Source organism: Salvelinus sp. IW2-2015, unplaced genomic scaffold (assembly GCF_002910315.2).
Source record: "Salvelinus sp. IW2-2015 unplaced genomic scaffold, ASM291031v2 Un_scaffold1436, whole genome shotgun sequence".
NCBI classification, from domain to species: Eukaryota; Metazoa; Chordata; class Actinopteri; order Salmoniformes; family Salmonidae; genus Salvelinus; species Salvelinus sp. IW2-2015.
In genome coordinates this window covers 100,257-119,635 of record NW_019942906.1, presented here as the reverse complement: position 1 = coordinate 119,635, position 19,379 = coordinate 100,257, and the positions used below count along the sequence as shown (strand labels likewise).

General features: G+C 44.1%; 1 protein-coding gene across 1 annotated transcript in view; it reads left to right on the top strand.

The window, feature by feature from the left end:
• The window catches only part of mapkap1 (MAPK associated protein 1), a 152,153-nt gene that overhangs the window by 104,226 nt on the left and 28,548 nt on the right, over positions 1-19,379 (top strand). Inside the window, 2 exon segments of the mRNA XM_070439145.1 lie at positions 18,195-18,271; positions 18,273-18,336. Of these exon segments, the coding sequence (XP_070295246.1) occupies positions 18,195-18,271; positions 18,273-18,336 (141 nt within the window).

Here is a 19,379-nt window from a genome sequence, read left to right as displayed (position 1 = left end):
GCACAAGCCGGACCGCAGACGCACTCGAGAAACACAAACGCTCTTCTAATCCTCACCGCCATCAGCACTGCCTCCACCAAAACACGCCATCACCAAACATCAAGAGAGCGCGCTGCCCCACATTACACACTCACCGCGACTCACCTCCTCAACAACAACTGACCAACTTTAATTATGTTACATATCCTTACACTGTACTCATCCAAAATGTACTACTACCTGCCTCATTCCGTATTACCATCTTGCCTGGGACCGCCTCTCACCGTCGCCCACTCCCACCTGTATAATCCCGGTCTATCCACTATATATCCAATTCCTCCCTCCCATCCCACTCTACTTAGATTTCGTGTGTATTAGGTAGTTGTTGCCCTAAATTGTAAATAGCAATTACTTGTTAGCCACAATATCCCACTGCCACTGCTTCCCGGGACCACTAAAGAAGCCCACAACATTTTTGCATACACTCGCAATTCAACCATCTTTCTAACCAGCTGCATGTGACACCAATAAACATTTGCATTTCGAGTTGAACCAATCTCCCAAGCCCTGAGCCGCGAACGCAACCGTGACCATGTCAGCCCGATAGCGACCCAGAGAAACTCCCAGCACACTACCCTGACCACGTGCGACCATTCAGGCAGACGAAGAACGTACCCCAACACCTCATAGCAAGTGACAGTCACCCAGAAGAGACACAGAGGAATACCCAGCACATGAACGCCTGGACAGTCAGCAAGACGAGAGAGACCACCCCAGCTCCAGACCGCAGACGAGAAAGATACCCACCACTCAACCATACCACCTTCAGAGACGACAATGAGACCCCACACACCTACTGCAAGTGACCAGATCACGGACAACAGAGCCATCACCCCAAACAACCTATTGACAAGTCGCACCCCCACGTCCAGGACTGAGGCAAGAGCCACATAGCCGCCCCACCTATACCCTAATCTCAAGCTCAGGAACTCGAGCCCACAATTCACAACGCCCCCTAACACCTCACTCTAATCCACGAGCCGGAGAGCAGACGAACATAACCCAACACCATAAGCCTGAGATCAGGACAGAGACAACGTAAAGCCCAACAACAACTATCAAGGACCCGTCAGTAAGACCACGATCACCCCACCACTAAATGACCACGTGACCAGTCAGAAGAGCACAGACGAACCACCCCCAAACACTATAAGTGAAACCAAGTCAGCAGACGACTAGAGCGATACAACCACTATGAAGACCACATCAGCAGAGACAGAGTGACAAAGCCACACTATGAAAGATGACCAGTAACAGCCACAGACACCGAGCAACACCCCAGACACTCCTTAACGTACATTCCTCAGGAGAAGAGAGATCATACCAACCCATAGACAGGGACAGTCAGCGAGCGGCAACAGACAGAGTTAACTATTGCCAGCAACGAATAAGCACTGATTGGACCTGGATAATAGTGAGACATGAAGCGAAATCCAGCTGTTTAGTGTTTCTCGTTAAAATATTTCCCGAACAACTAATTGACCAATGTTGGTTCAATAATATTTGAATGTTCTTGTTCTGTTTTTTCTGTGAGAATCAATGCATTGCAGTTTCTCTAGTGATAATAACAGAAACATCATGCCTGAACTGTGTGATGTAGTATGAGTTGTAGTTCCAACAGGCCAGTGTTCTACACACGTTCAGTGCGGGTAAAAATGTGATAATAACTACAATGACCATAACCCATTGCGCGACTTACGTTTCAGGCATGTGACAGAAGAATGCGTATCAAGAGGGATACATAGAGACCAAGTTCTTCTCAGAGATCTCACCTGAAAATACATGATCTAAATGATTGATAGTAGTTGTATCAGCAGTTAAGAATTATTTTGATTAGAACTACTAAAAAAAGTGATTTTGTCAGACAGCATAGCCAGCAGCTCTATAGAGATGAGATGATGATTGGAATGAAATAATAAAGTCTCAAATAAAACTAATGTAGATATACACAAAACTGAAATATTTAATAAAGTAATGTGAATAAATGATGGTTAATAAGCAGTAATAAACAGTCACTACTCATAGGACTTGTATTCATTGTTTAATTCTGTGTTGTTAACGCATTAACCCAAAGAATGAATAGTGCATTTCATGTAAAAGAGAAAAGCTAAAACCATAGAACCAATGAACAAGATCGTGCGGATTTGTAAAATGTGGATCGCCTCGAACGACCATAGAAGACACGGTACTAGATCGCATCCAGCGCCAAAGGGGAGCCAACCGAGCAGAGAGACAAAATGCCTTCAATGATCACCAACAAACCAGGTCCACAGCCCTGTCCTGTGGGGAATACCAGAGCTGGCAAGCCAAGACGGAGACTAGCAACGCCTCATACCCAGCGATACTTCGCTGCGCTCTGAGACCAGAGGCCACTCTCTGTGCTACACATTCCTGTGCGAACATTCGACCCGAAGCAGCGCATCCGAACCAGAGAGCGTCCTTGATCAGACGAAAAACCCTCACTACTTTTACAGTGACACCCCATATATGAGAGCTCCGTCGCAGCGCTGTATCACGCTTGATATGGGCAGTTCGGTAACTGGCACCGCCGACGAAACCCAGCTCCTCCAAGAGATGAGGTGGGTCGCGCGAGACGACCAAGAGCCAGATCGTCAAAGCACGACAAACAGAGCACTGCCCTCCAGTCCGGACCATCACGCTAAATCCCACCCCGTATTGTCACGAGAGCGCCAGATGCCTAAAAAATTCTAGTACACGAATAGCCATCGACCCCTACTATAGCCGCAGCCCTCCTCTCCACCCGCTAGCGATGTTCCATATAGTCGACGTCAGTAAGAGTACATCCAAAGTGCGGCACATGAGAGATCTTGAAAAAACACTTCTATCATCAGACGACGATGCTATACGTTGAAGAACACTGCACGCCACTAGCGCCACAGAGAGCGAACTGTCCAGAACCTACAAGACTTGAGATCATTGGGCCACGATAATACATGAGACATACTAAAGAGTTCATGGAGATTACAATAAACGTCGCAGCACGGAAGGAATGTTGTACAATCACCAGTACTCAGACATGCCCGACGCTGGATTGCATACTGTAAATACTGAACAAGGTCCTCGGCCTGAGGGGATAGAACACTATCATTCGAGTCTCTGACTCATGCGTTACTCCGCATCAACGGCCTCTAAGGCTCGCCAGCCGAGCAGCTCTATTAGCTACTTATTACTTATCCTATCATATGTACGCTCATGTCTCTTCTACCTTATCACTTTCTCTTGCTGTATCTTCAGATTCTCGTTCCTAGGAATTGGGTACCAGCGTCTTAGCGAAGAACCTATTGTACAGGGTAAAGAGAATAACCGTTCATAGTATCAAGACTCCCAGCACTAGAACGCGATCTAGAGCCGCATCGCATTCATCAGACAGTCCCACCAATAACCGCACCACGACCCTAAACCGATTAATGCGACCAGACGCGAAAAACATTTGGATTCACCGAGTGCGCGCGGGCCCCTCCGATGGTGTACACACAGAGGGACGAATCACAGAATACAACACATCGAACAGACAGAGCAGTAGACACAAGCATTGGTCACCACCGATATGCACACAGGAGGCCAAGAAGGTTAGAGAGTCGTACCTCATATAGCCATGCCTCGCTCTCAAAACCCTACGATTAAATTCCAGCTCTATAACGAAGCTCACCCGAAAGCCTCCAGCGCTCCCGACTTGCTCCTAGTAACGCCCTGTGATGCGAGCAAATTTCGTCACCACAGGCGTAGAGCATTAATTAAAACATCAGATCGGATCGAATGATACCACTACCCAGCAGCGAGAAAACAGGCATGCCCTCCAAACACGTTTCCCCGCCAGAGAGAAACCACCCTAACTCAGCTAGAGACTATCTCGACTATCTAGAATGAAGTCATGTTTGGAGCCCTCGCGAAGGGGGCGGCGCACCGTGAGAACCGAGAGTTCGAGGTCTCATGTAATCACTTCATTCTGGCAATAGCCCCATGCTGAGTGTGCTCCGAGTAGGGGATAGTGACGTATGCATAGCCTGAATGTAATGTCCGTCTATCACGTCCCTCATCTTATATCATATCCACCACTAAAGTCATCCTACTACCGAGCCCATTAGTAATACGAGTTACAGAAAACCTTACGTCCAAATACCATCTTCATACGTGCAGATATATTTGCACCAATATCTCCCTGACCAATAGCGTAATCCTCCCTCAGTACCAAGATCCCCTCGCCCCACCGCCACCACACCCCCAGCAAACAGTCTCTTTCTACAGCTCCTTCTCTTCGCGTCCTGCACGGCTCTGCGGGTCCCCATTTTACATCCTCCCCTTGCTACTCAACGAGTGTCATTAGGAACCTAACCACACCTATCTTATTGAGAATTTAACATAGTCACCGAAGCCAAATCATCATATTACGAACTCACCAAAGATAGTATTTATTTCAGATATTATGATACCAGACGATCACCTCTCCACTTCTGTCAGCTAGTCTACATTCCACACTCCATTAGAATTTGGCCAGCAAGTAGTCTCATTTGAGAATGTGTTAACTATGCTCAATATCTCTATGTCGGTATGCCGCTTTCCATCCACCCAGCTTCCCACAATACTAAGAGATCTGAGTTCGAAATTGCTGCAGTCCTCCTAAGACACTCTCGTGAACCCGTGTGTAGACGATTTCAGGTTGTAGCCTCACGCTGCGCGCAACAACTGGCCACTTTACAGCTACTGCAACTAGACCTACTCTCAATGTGTGTATGATTGTACATACACACTCTATTTTGGTTTATTAGCATCTACTGTCTGTAACCTATCGCATGCACTGTCTTATTAACTTCACAGCTTTGATCACACTTTGTGATCGCGACCATACCTATTTGATAGACATCATGCGCTAGTGCGTCATCTTACTCTCTATGAGATGTATCAGCTTCTATTCATTGCCCCAATTCTGTTTAAATCTCCTTGCAGACGAAAGTGTCCGAAGCTCGTCATCGTCCTCAGATCTATCTATTCAAGCGTGATATTCACATACCTCCACAATCTATTGCATTCCGATTCTTATCTTGTTATTATTATAGCATTGCCACGCGAGCTTCTTCCTCTCCTTGCAAGCACACGCTCTCCCCGCACAACAACGATCATGACTAACCATCTCCCCCATCGCCAGAAGCTGAGTCTACGCGCATGCCCAAGCGCATCCTGTCTATAGCCGCTCGCCAAAGACCCCACGAGTGATACTTAATTGCCAAACGAGCTAACAATTCAGCTGTGAATAATCATCAACAGACCTACAGACCGAGACGAACTATGCTCTGCCACAAAAGTAGCGCATCTTTTTCTCGTAGCTCCCTGACCACAAGACTGTTAAGTTCACCTAGGCTTTGTTATACTCGAGCGACGTTTTGGAGCGACTAAGATGCTGACGTATGGCGCACTACATCTTGCTGTAGCGGTATCCGTTTTACACAGGTGTGTCGATAACTTATGAAAGAAACTACGCAGATAGGATTTGCACTAGTGATAGAATATAGAGCGACAACATAATACAAAAACACAACCCGAAAGGCTGTGAGAGTATTCAAAGTCGTTTACAAAACAATAATTGCGCGATTTGAGGTGGCCATTAGTTACCATTGCGACTTCTGAGCCAGAGTGCTGTGCCAATAGCTCAATTCTACGAACACGGACCTTAAATGGCCTGCTCCGCGCGTGCGAAGCAACTGACAGCGAAAATTACATGCACTCCACTTGCTAATCTAATCAAACTCCGTCACCCTACCTACGACGAGTCCACAACTGCATTCCAATGCCTCTCGTGTAGTTACCAGTCAGTTACGTTAGCGAGTCGAAAAACGAGCGAGTAGACAAGGGGAAAAGAGAAAGAAAAATAGTCCGTATGCACTGCCTGTCAATCGAGCTGGATAGTTTTCCATCACCATCCCCCAGTTCCATCAACACTGAGTTCCTTAATAAAGCACGTTGCCACTACGCCACCTCAGTATGACTTTACTAAAACCGAATATTCTTTCAGATTGGCCATCCACTCCCATTTCGCTACCCACAACGCACCTCTATTTAAACCCGAACAGTGTTTTCTACCATAACTTTATCGCCACGCTTTAACTTATTGTTTTCACCCAAATGCACAGGCTACTAAACCACACTCTTCAATACCCTCCCTTCGTAGCCTGCTGAACGACGCTCTATCGCTGAGATTCACCATTTATATTTCCACCTTATAACATTCAAGTATTTTGGAGACATCATCTTCAGCGCCTAAGTGTACCAACCACAGCTGACCTGCCGGCCTATACCTGGAAGGATGTCTTATCCTATTCTTATTCCATCCCACTCTCATCCCCCTGGGCTATGTGGCGATTCTTTATAGTTTTCTCTTAACCAGTCAATGAGCGAGTACATATTATCAACCAAGAGCACTGTATCTCTCTCAAGATTGATGCAGACCTCTTTTTGAGTCTGTATACTAACCTCCATCTAGAAAAACAATACTCTCCTCCCTATATTGATACACAATCATAGAACTGAGTCTCCAACTTTATCCTCCCGCACTATCACCAAGCATGTATTCTCTAAGTCTTCTACTCCATCTAGTTATAGTTTCTCTTGAATTGTTCCCAAACGCTGTTTACATCAAGACACAGACGTTGACACAACTTCACATCTTAACACACAGCTGTATACTATGCGCGAGAGCAAGATGTCTATCCCCCCGCAATCTCCACAAAACTTCCTTACATCCCTGTCTCGATTCCATCATTTCATCGTTCTTTACCTTCTCATTTTAATAAAGCAGAGTGTCATACAAGATACACTGCTTCTGAGTTAAACCCAAAGTATATGAGAAGTAAAAATACTGTATTAACTTGCTTATAGTTATGCACAGCCATATTATTGATGTGTCTTCTATAATCTTCCGAAGCTATCCAATGTTTGTTTGATTTTTACTTAGTCTTATACACAAATATAATCAGTATGTTGTCTTGACCTTTTTTTATTTACATTGTTACTTTAGTGGTATATATACCAGAAATCCCGAGTATTTTTAATGACTACCACAACCACCAAAGTGGCATGTGTTAACTATACGTCTATATCTCACTTGCGTAACTTGCGAGGCTAACGGAAGCGCTAAAAAAGTGAGCAACATAGGACTTTGAGGTTCATAATATAACTACTTACCCCTATCTAATACCAGTCTCTCTTTAAAAATAATATCTCTCCTTCTTTCTATTCCTATCATCTTGTGTCTCCCCAAAGGCCCATGCCTCACCTCCCAGCCTCCCACTCTCACATAAGAGTCAGATGCTACTAACCCATAACGCTAATTATCTCACCCTCGTTCCAACACCTAACTCACCTCCTCTTCTAGACCTCTCCTACCCCTGACACAGCGCACCTATACATACAGTTCCTATACCAACTCTCCGTTCAGACACCAGCATTACGTGTACCCCCAGTCACACTCTTCGTTGCTCTAAATTCTCTCATACCCCACTCTACCTCCTCCTCACTCTCCCCCTACTTCCCATCTCATAAAACCTTCCCTTCCACACGCCACGCATCCGCCTACACCTCTCCCAGAGCGATGTTAACAGCGTGACTCTTATTACGTGTCTACTCTCGAGCAAGTATGTGTTTTGAACAACTGTGCTTTCTAACGATCTCACCTCCTCTCTATAGTTTCTACAGATAGTGAAACATTCACTTACAATCTCTCTACTCTCACACCTCACCATAAGCTCCTATCCTTATGTCGATCTCCACCCCGTATATATTGACCGCGGGTGATCTGAGCATTAAAAGCAGAATTCCGCCAGCCGCACAGGCATCATCCCTCACGAGGGCTATACACCAGCTGTTACAAATGGTCCCAAATTACTTCTTATCTAAGCCTACATATGAGCCCAGGCGCTATAACTATAAACACTGCCGCATGCCCACCATACATCACTCCCACCCATCAGCCAGTCTCCAACGTCGCACGAGCTTTCCAGCATCTGATTACAGTAAACCTACCTCCCGTAGGTCTGGTGCAGATCAGTTCAGATCTTGCTCTCTCTCTCTCTTCTCTCTCTCTTCTGCGACATACGTACTTCACTGCTACCTACAAAGAGACAGCATAGATTTGATAGCGTATGAGTTTGAGTGTGGTTATTGTATATAAATGCTCACAAACACACAACAGCCTTTACATAAATCCACCTACATATGTCGAGTCTGTGCTCTCCACCACTCAAATAGTCTTTAGCACAACGCTGGCACCTCCCTGCACTCCGCGCACCTCCTACCCTCGACCCGCCTTCACCTCACTTGCCCTTTTATCTAGTTGCATCTCCCTTTTCTCACATCTGATATTTATGCTATCTTGTGACACAGCTCTGAAGATATCCTAGACGCATCTATTTTTAAAAGGTTGGCGGTTAAGCCTGTTGTTTTGCTATGCTGCTGCTCCCACTCTGAAGCGCCCATTATAGCGTGAAACCAAACTCACTATCTCTAAAGAGTATATAAGAACAAAACATAGATGAGAGATTTTTCTGAAGCTAAAGGGCAATTACTTATCTGAAGTCGTACTATATCACTATAGATACACACCCGTCCTCTCAAAAATGCGCGTATATGTATTTGAAGAGACGCAGCGCCGAGCAATAGACTCGCATCAGCCTGTTTCAATATATCCATACATCATAACAACTTAACATATTCTTATGTGTACTCATTCAGCAACTAGACCTCAACAGTAAAAACAATTTTATATATAAAACTACGGCTAAAATCTGGAAAATGCGAGCATTGTCGTACAGTGATCTCTCGTTCACAGTGTTACCCATCAGCTGTCAGACACATGTAACGACAATGCCTCGCATTTTCACAGATTTTAGCCGTTTTTTTTTTTGTTGTTGTTGCATTCATGCTGATATTATTGAATTGAAACCAGGCTGCCAGCTTTGTGGAGCCTCCTCTCCCTAGGCTGACAGAGGACGGGTTCTTAAACCAAAAGACCTGTCGGATGCTCTCCCCAGTGTTTCTCAGAGATAGGGGGTTTCCTGGGGTTTCAGAGGCGACGGCAGCTAGCAAACACCACGGCTTAACCGCCAACAGATGCGTTCGGCGTGTCAGATTAAACATAGTTGGAGAAGAGCAGAAAAGGCGGGGGTGGGGCGGGGAGGAGGGGGGGGGGGGTGGCCCTAAGCCTTGCTGACAAACCATTGAGGGGTTTTGTAAAGGCTGTGGGGTTTGGCTTTTTCAAACCCATCCCACACCTCCTACCCATGCCTTTAGCGTCATGATGTCTTTTCCAAGAGGGCACTCCACTCTGACTGTATGAACGACATCGGAGGGGTTCTATTACAGTCCAAAGCTCTGGAGAAAAAGAAGGAGAGGTGGAATCATTAGGTCACTTATTTTTGGTACTGTCCATATGTAGCTTGAAGAAGAATTGCAACATTTACCTGGAGTTAACTCTGCAAATAGCACTGCTGGCCAACTTGAAAACGCATAGTCACTCGATCAATAATATAATAATAAARATACTCTTTGTAAATTAAAGATTTTAACTTTTTCCACTATCTGTAGAAACTATGAGAATAGGAAGGTTCAGAACAGCACAGTTGCAAAAATGTCAATGGCAAATATAAATCAGAACTGGATGGTGTTCAGAGATCGATGGGAGGGGTTTAATGGGAACTGAAGGATGGGATTAAAAACAAACAAAAGATAACTCATGTAAAATATACTGTGTCTGTAAAATGTGTATAGTATGTATAAGCTGGAAGTAGAAGTCTAAGTGTTGTTGTCCATTAGTTTACTCCAATTAGGGGAGGGGTGGCAGGGTTAGGGGAAAATAATAAAGACGGGAAATATATTTTAAAAAATATATATATATATATATACAAATCTAAATGTATACAGTTGAAGTCAGAAGTTTACATACATTTAGGTTGGAGTCATTAAAACTCGTTTTTCAACCACTCCACAAATTTCTTGTTACCAACTAATAATTTGGCAAGTCGGTTAGGAATCTACTTTGGCATTACACAAGTAATTTTCCAACAATTGTTTACAGACAGATTATTTCACTTATAAATCACTGTATCACAATTCCAGTGGGTCAGAGTTTACATACACTAAGTTGACTGTGCTTTAAACAGCTTGGAAATTCCAGAAAATTATGTCATGGCTTTAGAAGCTTCTGATCGGCTAATTGACATCATTTGAGTCAATTGGATGTTGTGATGTATTCAAGGTCTACTTCAAATCTAGTGCTCTTTCCTTGACATCATGGAAAATAAAAGAAATCAGCCAAGACCTCAGGGGAAAAATTGTAGACCTCACAAGTCTGGTTCATCCTTGGGAGCAATTTCCAAACACCTGATTAACGTTCATCTGTACAACAATAGTACGCAAGTATAAACACCATGGACCACGCAGCCGTCATACCGCTCAGGAAGGAGACTGTCTCTGTCTCCTAGAGATGAACGTACTTTGGTGCGAAAAGTGCAAATCAATCCAGAACAACAGCAAAGGACCTTGTGAAGATGCTGGAGGAAACAGGTACAAACGTATCTATATCCACAGTAAAACGAGTCCTATATCGACATAACCTGAAAGGCCGCTCGCAAAGAGAAGCCACTGCTCAAAACCGCCATAAAAAAGCCAGACTACAGTTTGCAACTGCACATGAGAACAAAGATCGTACTTTTTGGAGAAATGTCTCTGGTCTGATGAAACAAAATGTAACTGTTTGGCATAATACATCGTTATGTTTGGAGGAAAAGGGGATGCTTGCAAGCCGAAGAAACCATCCCAACTGTGGGGGTGGCAGCATCATGTTGTGGGGGTGCTTTGCTGCAGGAGGGCTGGTGCACTTCACAAATAGATGGCTCATGAGAAGGAAATTATGTGGATATATTGAAGCAACATCAAGACATCAGTCAGGAAGTTAAAGCTTGGTCGAAATGGGTCTTCCAAATGATATATGACCCAAGCATACTTCCAAAGTTGTGGCAAAATGGATAAAGGACAACAAAGTCAAGGTATTGGAGTGGCATCACAAAGCCCTGACTTCAATCCCATAAAAATGTGTGGGCAGAACTGAAAAAGCGTGTGCGAGCAGGAGCCTACAAACCTAACTCAGTTACACACTCTGTCAGGAGGAATGAGAAAATTCACCCAACTTTTGTGGGAAGCTTGTGGAAGGCTCCCCGAAACGTTTGACCCAAGTTAAACAATTTAAAGGCAATGCTACCAAATACTAATTGAGTGTATGTAAACTCTGACCCACTGGGAATGTGATGAAAGAAATAAAACTGAAATAAATAATATCTCTATTATTATTTCTACATTTTAACATTCTTAAAATAAAGTGGTGATTCTAACTGACCTAAGACAGGGAATTTACTAGGATTAAATGTCAGGAATTGGAAAAACTGAGTTTAAATGTATTTGGCTAAGGTGTATGTAAACTTCCGACTTCAACTGTATATATATATATAGGGGATTGGAAATGATGCAGACAATTACATTGATAGAAGCCAATATCTATCAGCAATATTAAGCTGACCCCCCCCCCCCAACAAGAAAAAAACGAAATCAGGAGAGATGTTTAGGGTGGAAAGTGGTTGGGCAGTGTCCTGTGTTTCTAGCTAGTGGTACAAACTGATGTTACTTAATGTCAACACCGGGGGAGGAAAGTCCAGATTCACAGGGGCAGGAATGTCCCAGGGTCCCATAGCTCTAGGATTTATGTGGATTGAGCCAGAGGCATTAGTACCAGACAGTGTGCACAAGTCTGCAAAATCTCTGTCTGTGTGTGCTTGTATCTGGACACTGTCAAATGTGGGAGGGGCCGCGGCATGTCAAATCAAATGTTATTGGTCACATACACATGGTTAGCAGATGTTATTGCGAGAGTTGTGAAATGCTTGTGCTTCTAGATCCGACAGTGCAGCAGTATCTAACAGGTATTATCTAACAATTCCACAACTAAACCTAATATCTAACAAATTCCACAACAAAACCTAATACACACAATCTAGTAAAGGAATGGGATGAGAATATATAAATATAAAATATGTGGATGAGCAGTGACAGAGCGGCTAAGATGCAATAGATAGTAAAGAATAGATAGTGTAGGATGCAGTATACAGTATATACACATGAGATGAGTAATGTGAGATATGTAAACATTCTTCCGATGTGGCGTTATTAAACTGACTAGTGTTCCATGTATTAAAGTGGCCAATGATATCAAGTCTGTAGGTAGGCAGCCGCCTCTCTGTGCTAGTGGTGGCTGTTTAACAGTCTGATGGCCTTGAGATAGAAGCTGTTTTTCAATCTCTCTGTCCCAGCTTTGATGTACCTCTACTGACCTCGCCTTCTGGATGGAAGCGGGGTGAACAGGAAGTGGCTCGGGTGGTTGTTGCTCTTGATGATCTTTTTGGCCTTCCTGTGACATCGGGTGGTGTAGGTGTCATGGAGGGCAGGTCGTTTGCCCCCTGTGTTGCGTTGTGCAGACCCGCACCACCTTCTGGAGAGCCCTGCGGTTGTGGGCGGTGCCGTTACCATACCAGGCGGTGATACAGCCCGACAGGAAGCTCTCAATTGTGCACCTGTAAAAGTTAGTGAGGGCTTTCGTTGACAAGACAAATGTTTTCAGCCTCCTGAGGTTGAAGAAGGAAGACAGATGGTTGTCAGGGAGGAAAGCTGTTTTAGGGGTAGTAGTGCTGAGCGATTAGTGCTTTTTCAGGTCGTTTCAGTGCGATTATTTAAAAATTCATCACAATTTCGATTTTTTTTTAAAACTTTTTTTTTACATGAAATGCACTATTCATTCTTTGGGTTTAATGCGGTAACAACACAGAATATAACAATGAATACAAGTCCTATGAAGGTAGTGACTGTTTATTACTGCTTATTAACCATMATTTATTCACATTACTTTATTAAAATATTTCAGTTGTTGTGTATATTACATTAGTTTTATTTGAGGACTTTATTATTTCATTCCAAGTCATCATCTCATCTCTATAGAGCTGCTGGCTATGCTGTCTGACAAAATCACTATTTTAGTAGTTCTTCAAAGTAAATAAGGCATACTATTATAACTGCTGAATACCAACTATCAATCATTTAGATCATGTATTTTCAGGTAGAGATACCTCGTGAAGAAACTGGTCTCTATGTATCCCCTCTTGATCACGCATTCTTCTGTCACATGCCTGACAAGTAGCCGCGCAATGGGTTATGGTCATTGTAGTTAMTTATCACATTTTTACCGCACTGAACTGTGTAGAACACTGGCCTGTTGGAAACTACAACTCCATACTACATCACACAGTTCAGGCATGATGTTCTGATTTATCACTAGAGAAACTGCAATGCATTGATCTCACAGGAAAAAAAACAGAACAAAATGGAATTCAAATAATTGAACCAACATTGGTCAATTAGTTGTTTAAAAAAAACGAAAAATAACCAACATTTCGCTCAGCACTAACACCATGTCCAAAGTCCGCCATCGTGCGCAAATAGATTTTGTTCCCTCCTGACTGGTCCACTTCATAGTGTTGGGTATATTCTCTCTCTCCTGACTCGTCCACTTCATAGTGTTGGGTTTCCTCTGTCTCTCCTGACTGGTCCACTTCATAGTGTTGGGTTTCTCCTGTTCTCCTGACTGGTCCCCTTCATAGTGTTGGGTATCCTCTGTCTCTCCTGACTGGTCCACTTCATAGTGTTGGGTATCCTCTCTCTCTCCTGACTGGTCCACTTCATAGTGTTGGGTATCTTCTCTCTCTCCTGACTGGTCCACTTCATAGTGTTGGGTATCCTCTGTCTCTCCTGACTGGTCCACTTCATAGTGTTGGGTATCCTCTGTCTCCTGACTGGTCCACTTCATAGTGTTGGGTATCCTCTGTCTCTCCTGACTGGTCCAGTTCATAGTGTTGGGTATCTTCTCTCTCTCCTGACTGGTCCGCTCTCTCTCTCTCCTGACTGGTCCACTTCATAGTGTTGGGTATCCTCTGTCTCTTCTGACTGGTCCACTTCATAGTGTTGGGTATCTTCTCTCTCTCCTGACTGGTCCACTTCATAGTGTTGGGTATCCTCTCTCTCTCCTGACTGGTCCACTTCTTCCTCAAGGCTTCAGATTCAAATCAAATCAAATTTTATTGTGTCACATACACATGGTTAGCAGATGTTAATGCGAGTGTAGCAAAAATGCTTGTGCTTCTAGTTCCCGACAGTGCAGTAATATCTAACAAGTAATCTAACAATTTCACAACAACTACCTAATACACACAAATCTAAGTAAAGGGATGGAATAAGAATATATATATATATATAAATATATGGATGAGCGATGACCGAGCGGCATAGGCAAGATGGTATAAAATACAGTATATACATATGAGATGAGTAATGTAAGATATGTAAACATAATTAAAGTGGCATTGTTTAAAGTGACTCGTGAGTCTATGTAGGCAGCAGCCTCTCTGAGTTTAGTGATGGCTGTTTAGCAGTCTGATGGCCTTGAGATAGAAGCCGTTTTTCCAGTCTCTCGGTCCCAGCTTTGATGCACCTGTACTGACCTCGCCTTCTGAATGGTAGCAAGGTGAACAGGCAGTGGGTTCGGGGTGGTTGTTGTCCCTGAGGATTTCTTTGACCTTCCTGTGACATAGTGATTCTTGACGCACCAAGCGTCCCACTGTTGTCTCTTTGACTGACGACACTGGATCTAGCTGCTTCTCCCACCAAAAGACCACCTCCGTGACAGAATACTCTGCCCAGCGTCACTGCTGGGGTCCACCTCCACCCAGAGAGCCCAGCTCTGGGCTTCTTCCTAATTGATGCAAATGAGAAAAGATGGTGGCGGCAGCCATGCAATGCTGCTGGTTTAATAAAGCTTGTTAACCGCGGTGAGGGAAATGAATGGGTCGAATTACCGGGGCGGTTATTGGAAAAGTGTCGTCTCTCGTTACAGTTTGGAACAACTCACTCACAGACGGTCGGCGCTCTTCTCTTCTCCCCCTATAAGAGAATGGGCTGATGGCCCTGGAAGGCAGTTATAGAGGGGGGGGGGGGGGGGGGGGGGGTAGTCGTGTAAGACAGGGGGGTCTGGGGGTGCCAGCCCCCCATCTTAATTTTTCTAATAACCCTCAATGGTGATGCTCAATCTGCCCCCTTCACATAGCATTAGGCGAGGCCTCTGTCACGGAATTGGATTAGGGCTTGTTATAGCAACCAATTCCATGTGGCCAAGGAAAAATAGGGTGGCAATTTAATAACCATTATCATCAATACAAGTGACTGAGTCCATATTACATCAGTGGCTGTGATGTATAGAGTGGAAGTGAGAATCTGCCGGGATCCTTCTGATTCCCCTTTAGTGGTGATCTGTAATTGTCAATCCTGTAGAGCAGAAGAAGATTTTTTTTTTTTCTTTAATCAGATATTTTATCCGGGTAATTAATGTGATTTGCCTAAGTTGTATACACTTAGGATGACACACTATTTACCAACGTGAAACTTGCACATGAACATACATTTTGGAGGGGGGGGGGGTGCCATGTACACCAAAACGCAACACTTTTCGAATTTGAATCTGTCAAAATGACTCATTTTGGGCTTTTTAAATTGAGGCAATGGAAGAGGCACTAGTGGCCTCGAATGCCTTACCTCTAAAATCCAAACTGAGATTTTTACAGAAAACTCAACCTTAAAGAGAAGAATAAGGGGTGAAGGAAAGCGACCTCTATTTTCAATGATGACAGACAAAAAACAGACTTCCTCCATCAAAGCAGTCCCATTTGTCTCCCAGTACTCCATGTTGTCTCCATGTTTTCAACCCAGTACTCTGTGTGGCTGCGTCCCAAAATGGCACCCTATTCACTAATAGKGCACTACTTTTGACCATAGGGCTCTGGCCAAAAGTAGTGCACTAAATAGGGAATAGGGAGCCGTTTGATACGCGGTAGAGGATCTTTCTGTTCCCTGTGGAATGGTGACCATCGTTTGATTGACAGCCGGAATCATCTTTCTGCCCTTTTGCCTGCACTCCCTCACATTAACCGCTCTGATTGACAGCCGGCTTCCAGTGTTTTTTCTGGATATTAAAAGTGGCTTAGGTAATGGGTGTGGCAGGGGCGTGACAATGGGTGCTGGATTTCAGGTAATTTTTGAGCCCCCACCCCCATCTTGGCAGTGTAGAGATTRAAAAAWATATATATATATTTTAAGGTAATTTCCTGTAATTCTTCACATTTCTCCATGGAGAGGAGATTAATTGTTTCAGTTTTAAAGCAAATTCCCTGCAATTCTACATATTCTGCCATGGCTAATGCTGTGTTCCTTTGCTCAAACATAATAATAATTAATTAATTAATTGTTTTATTATTATTATTATTGTTTTGGGAATTTTCAGTTCTCCCTGACTATCTAGCTTTTATTTTGGTGATTATTAAAATATATAGATCCATAATTTTTTTTCTACATTGTTTATCTTGTTTAGTCGTTTAAGTTTAACACTGAAAGCGTTTTTCCAATGTATTTTCAGTGTGGCCTGCCCAAGGATTTCAACGCCAAACAAATCCCTGGGTTCATCTCTCCGCCCCCCCCTTTTGCCTCACATTAACCGCTCTGATTGACAGCTGACACATCTGTCATAGACCATAGGCCTCACTGCTCTTTCTCTCTGTGTTGTGTGTGTGTTTGTGTGTTGCGTGTGTGTGTGTGTGTGTGTGTGTGTGTGTGTGTGTGTGTGTGTGTGTGTGTGTGTGTGTGTGTGTGTGTGTGTGTGTGTGTGTGTGTGTGTGTGTGTGTTTGCGTGTGTGTGTGTTTGCGTGTGTGTGCGTGGGTGTGTTTGCGTGTGTGGTGGTGTTTGGTGTGTGTGTTGTGTGTGTTTGCTGTGTGGTGTTTGCGTGTGTGTGTGTTTGGGCGTGTGTGTGTCTAGCCTATCCTCCATTACCTTTATAGAGAGCATCAAAAAGCAGTTGTCATCCAACCCACTGGCTTGCATGATAACCAAATGAAAACATTAACAAAACAGGAGAGAAACACACAAAGTATACCAAACCTGTCTCCATTGGAGGTATAGCAAGAGCTCGAGATGTCCCCATTCTGTCGAGTCATCCCGTTCAGGGAATTTAAGGCGCTATTTTTATGGCCATGTACCGGCACAACAGTTAAAATAAACAGTAATTCAATAGATTAGCATTTTAAAATACGTTTCCTCAGCCTAATGACAAACATCAACACTAAATGTCCTCACTTTTATGAAGTTGTTGCTTTGGTTACCAAGTTGTTTATCAAAGGGSCGTTTTATGAAGGGGCATCGATTCTGGAATAAAGGCCGTTAATGGCAGAAACGTCAAGATTTTTAACTTTGCTTAAATAAAACGTTCCGTTTTTTTATTGGTGAACGAGTGTTGGTGGAGCCGCCACATCTTTTCTAACGGCTATTTAGGAAGACCTTACTGACTGAGCAGAAACCAAAAAAGGTAAAATGACGCTGCAAGCTTTTATTTTGGGTCCTGTAGGAGTAACGACAGTTGAATTAAGCCGTCATTAAGTCATATTCTTCAAGAATCAATGGGTAATATCATTCATTTAAAAGTAAAAAAACAAACAAACAATTGAACCTTTAATTTCAAACCTGCTTTCTCGCAATGTGTGAGGAATATAGTTTGTCCCGTAAACCTGGTTAGCGATTTTGATTGAATAGGAGCCACTATAGATCCCCCCCTCCTGGGGAATCTGTCTGTACTTAATCTACTGTGTCAGATCTCTAGGTCTATGGACATCTCCAGCATCCATTTGACTGTGTGTGTGGGTATATATGTGTGCACAGCCAGCAGCAGCAGGGGCCGGGCGACAGTGATGACAGATTAGCACTGTGAATGACCATTAACGGCACACAGCACCATCATTTTCACACAACAACGAAAAATACGGATTCCGCCGACGCTTTACACTGTGACAATCCACGAGAGATGCTGTTGTGTCCCACAACAAAATGGAGGATGGAGAGACCATTCGGTACGGAGTACATGATTTGACCTCTGCCATCTCTCTCTCTCTCTCTATTCCCCCCCCCCCCTCCACTCTTTCTCCTCCTTTCTCACTCCCTGTCCCTCATGCAGGCATCTCGGGGGAGAAGGTGGAGATTGACCCCGTCACCAACCAGAAGACCAACAACCAAGTCTGGATCCGACACAGAACCTATCTCCATCGATTCAGACCACCTCTGTGCCTGTGACCTTGTGGAGAAAGAGCCCCAGTGCAGTACCATCGTTGTGTGTGTGTGTGTGTGTGTGTAACACACAAGGTCACTGACTGGTAAACACACATCCCCCCTCATACTGAAAGCACTCCTTTTCTCGGGATCATATCATTTAGTCATCTTTGACTGTATATTCCTCTGGTTTGACTGAGCAGTGTTGAGACCTTCCATAAGTGGCTGTAAAACACCAGAAGTAAAAATAGCCTATATTACAAGTCAATGGGCTACTGGATTCAGTGATCTCTCTTCAGATTGTACTTTGCGACGAAGCAGATGTCTTATTTTAACTGACATCAAATACAGATTGTAACCGTTGAAGCTGCCTGGCATTTCTACAACGGTCTCCCCCTACACGTCCACCAGGCTGCAAAGAACTGTGTGTGTGTGTGTGTGTGTGTGTGTTGTGTGTGTGTGTGTGTGTGTGTGTGTGTGTGTGTGTGTGTGTTGTGTGTGTGTGTGTGTGTGTGTGTTGTGTGTGTGTGTTAGCTAGCTAGCCTATCTCTGTTAACCCACCACATCATCTCCTGCCATATGTAATAAAGTCCTGTAGTCGAAGACCTCTTCTCTTTTCTCCCGAGCCTCCGCCGCCCGAGCTTCAATCACCGTCCGCTGTAGAGGCTGCTTTAATCAGCCTGGCAGTCTGCCATCTCTCCCTCTCTGTTCACACTGCTTTACCCAGTCTGCATCTCTCCCTCTCTGTTCACACTGCTTTTACCAATACCCAGTCTGCATCTCCCCTCTCTGTTCACACTGCTTTACCATACCCAGTCTGCATCTCTCCCTCTGTTCACACTGCTTTACCAATACCCAGTCTGCATCTCTCCCTCTCTGTTCACACTGCTTTACCATTACCCAGTCTGCATCTCTCCCTCTGTTCACACTGCTTTACCAATACCCAGTCTGCATCTCTCCCTCTCTGTTCACACTGCTTTACCAATACCCAGTCTGCATCTCTCCCTCTGTTCACACTGCTTTACCCAGTCTGCATCTCTCCCTCTCGTTCACACTACTTTACCAATAACCCAGTCTGCACTCTCCCTCTGGA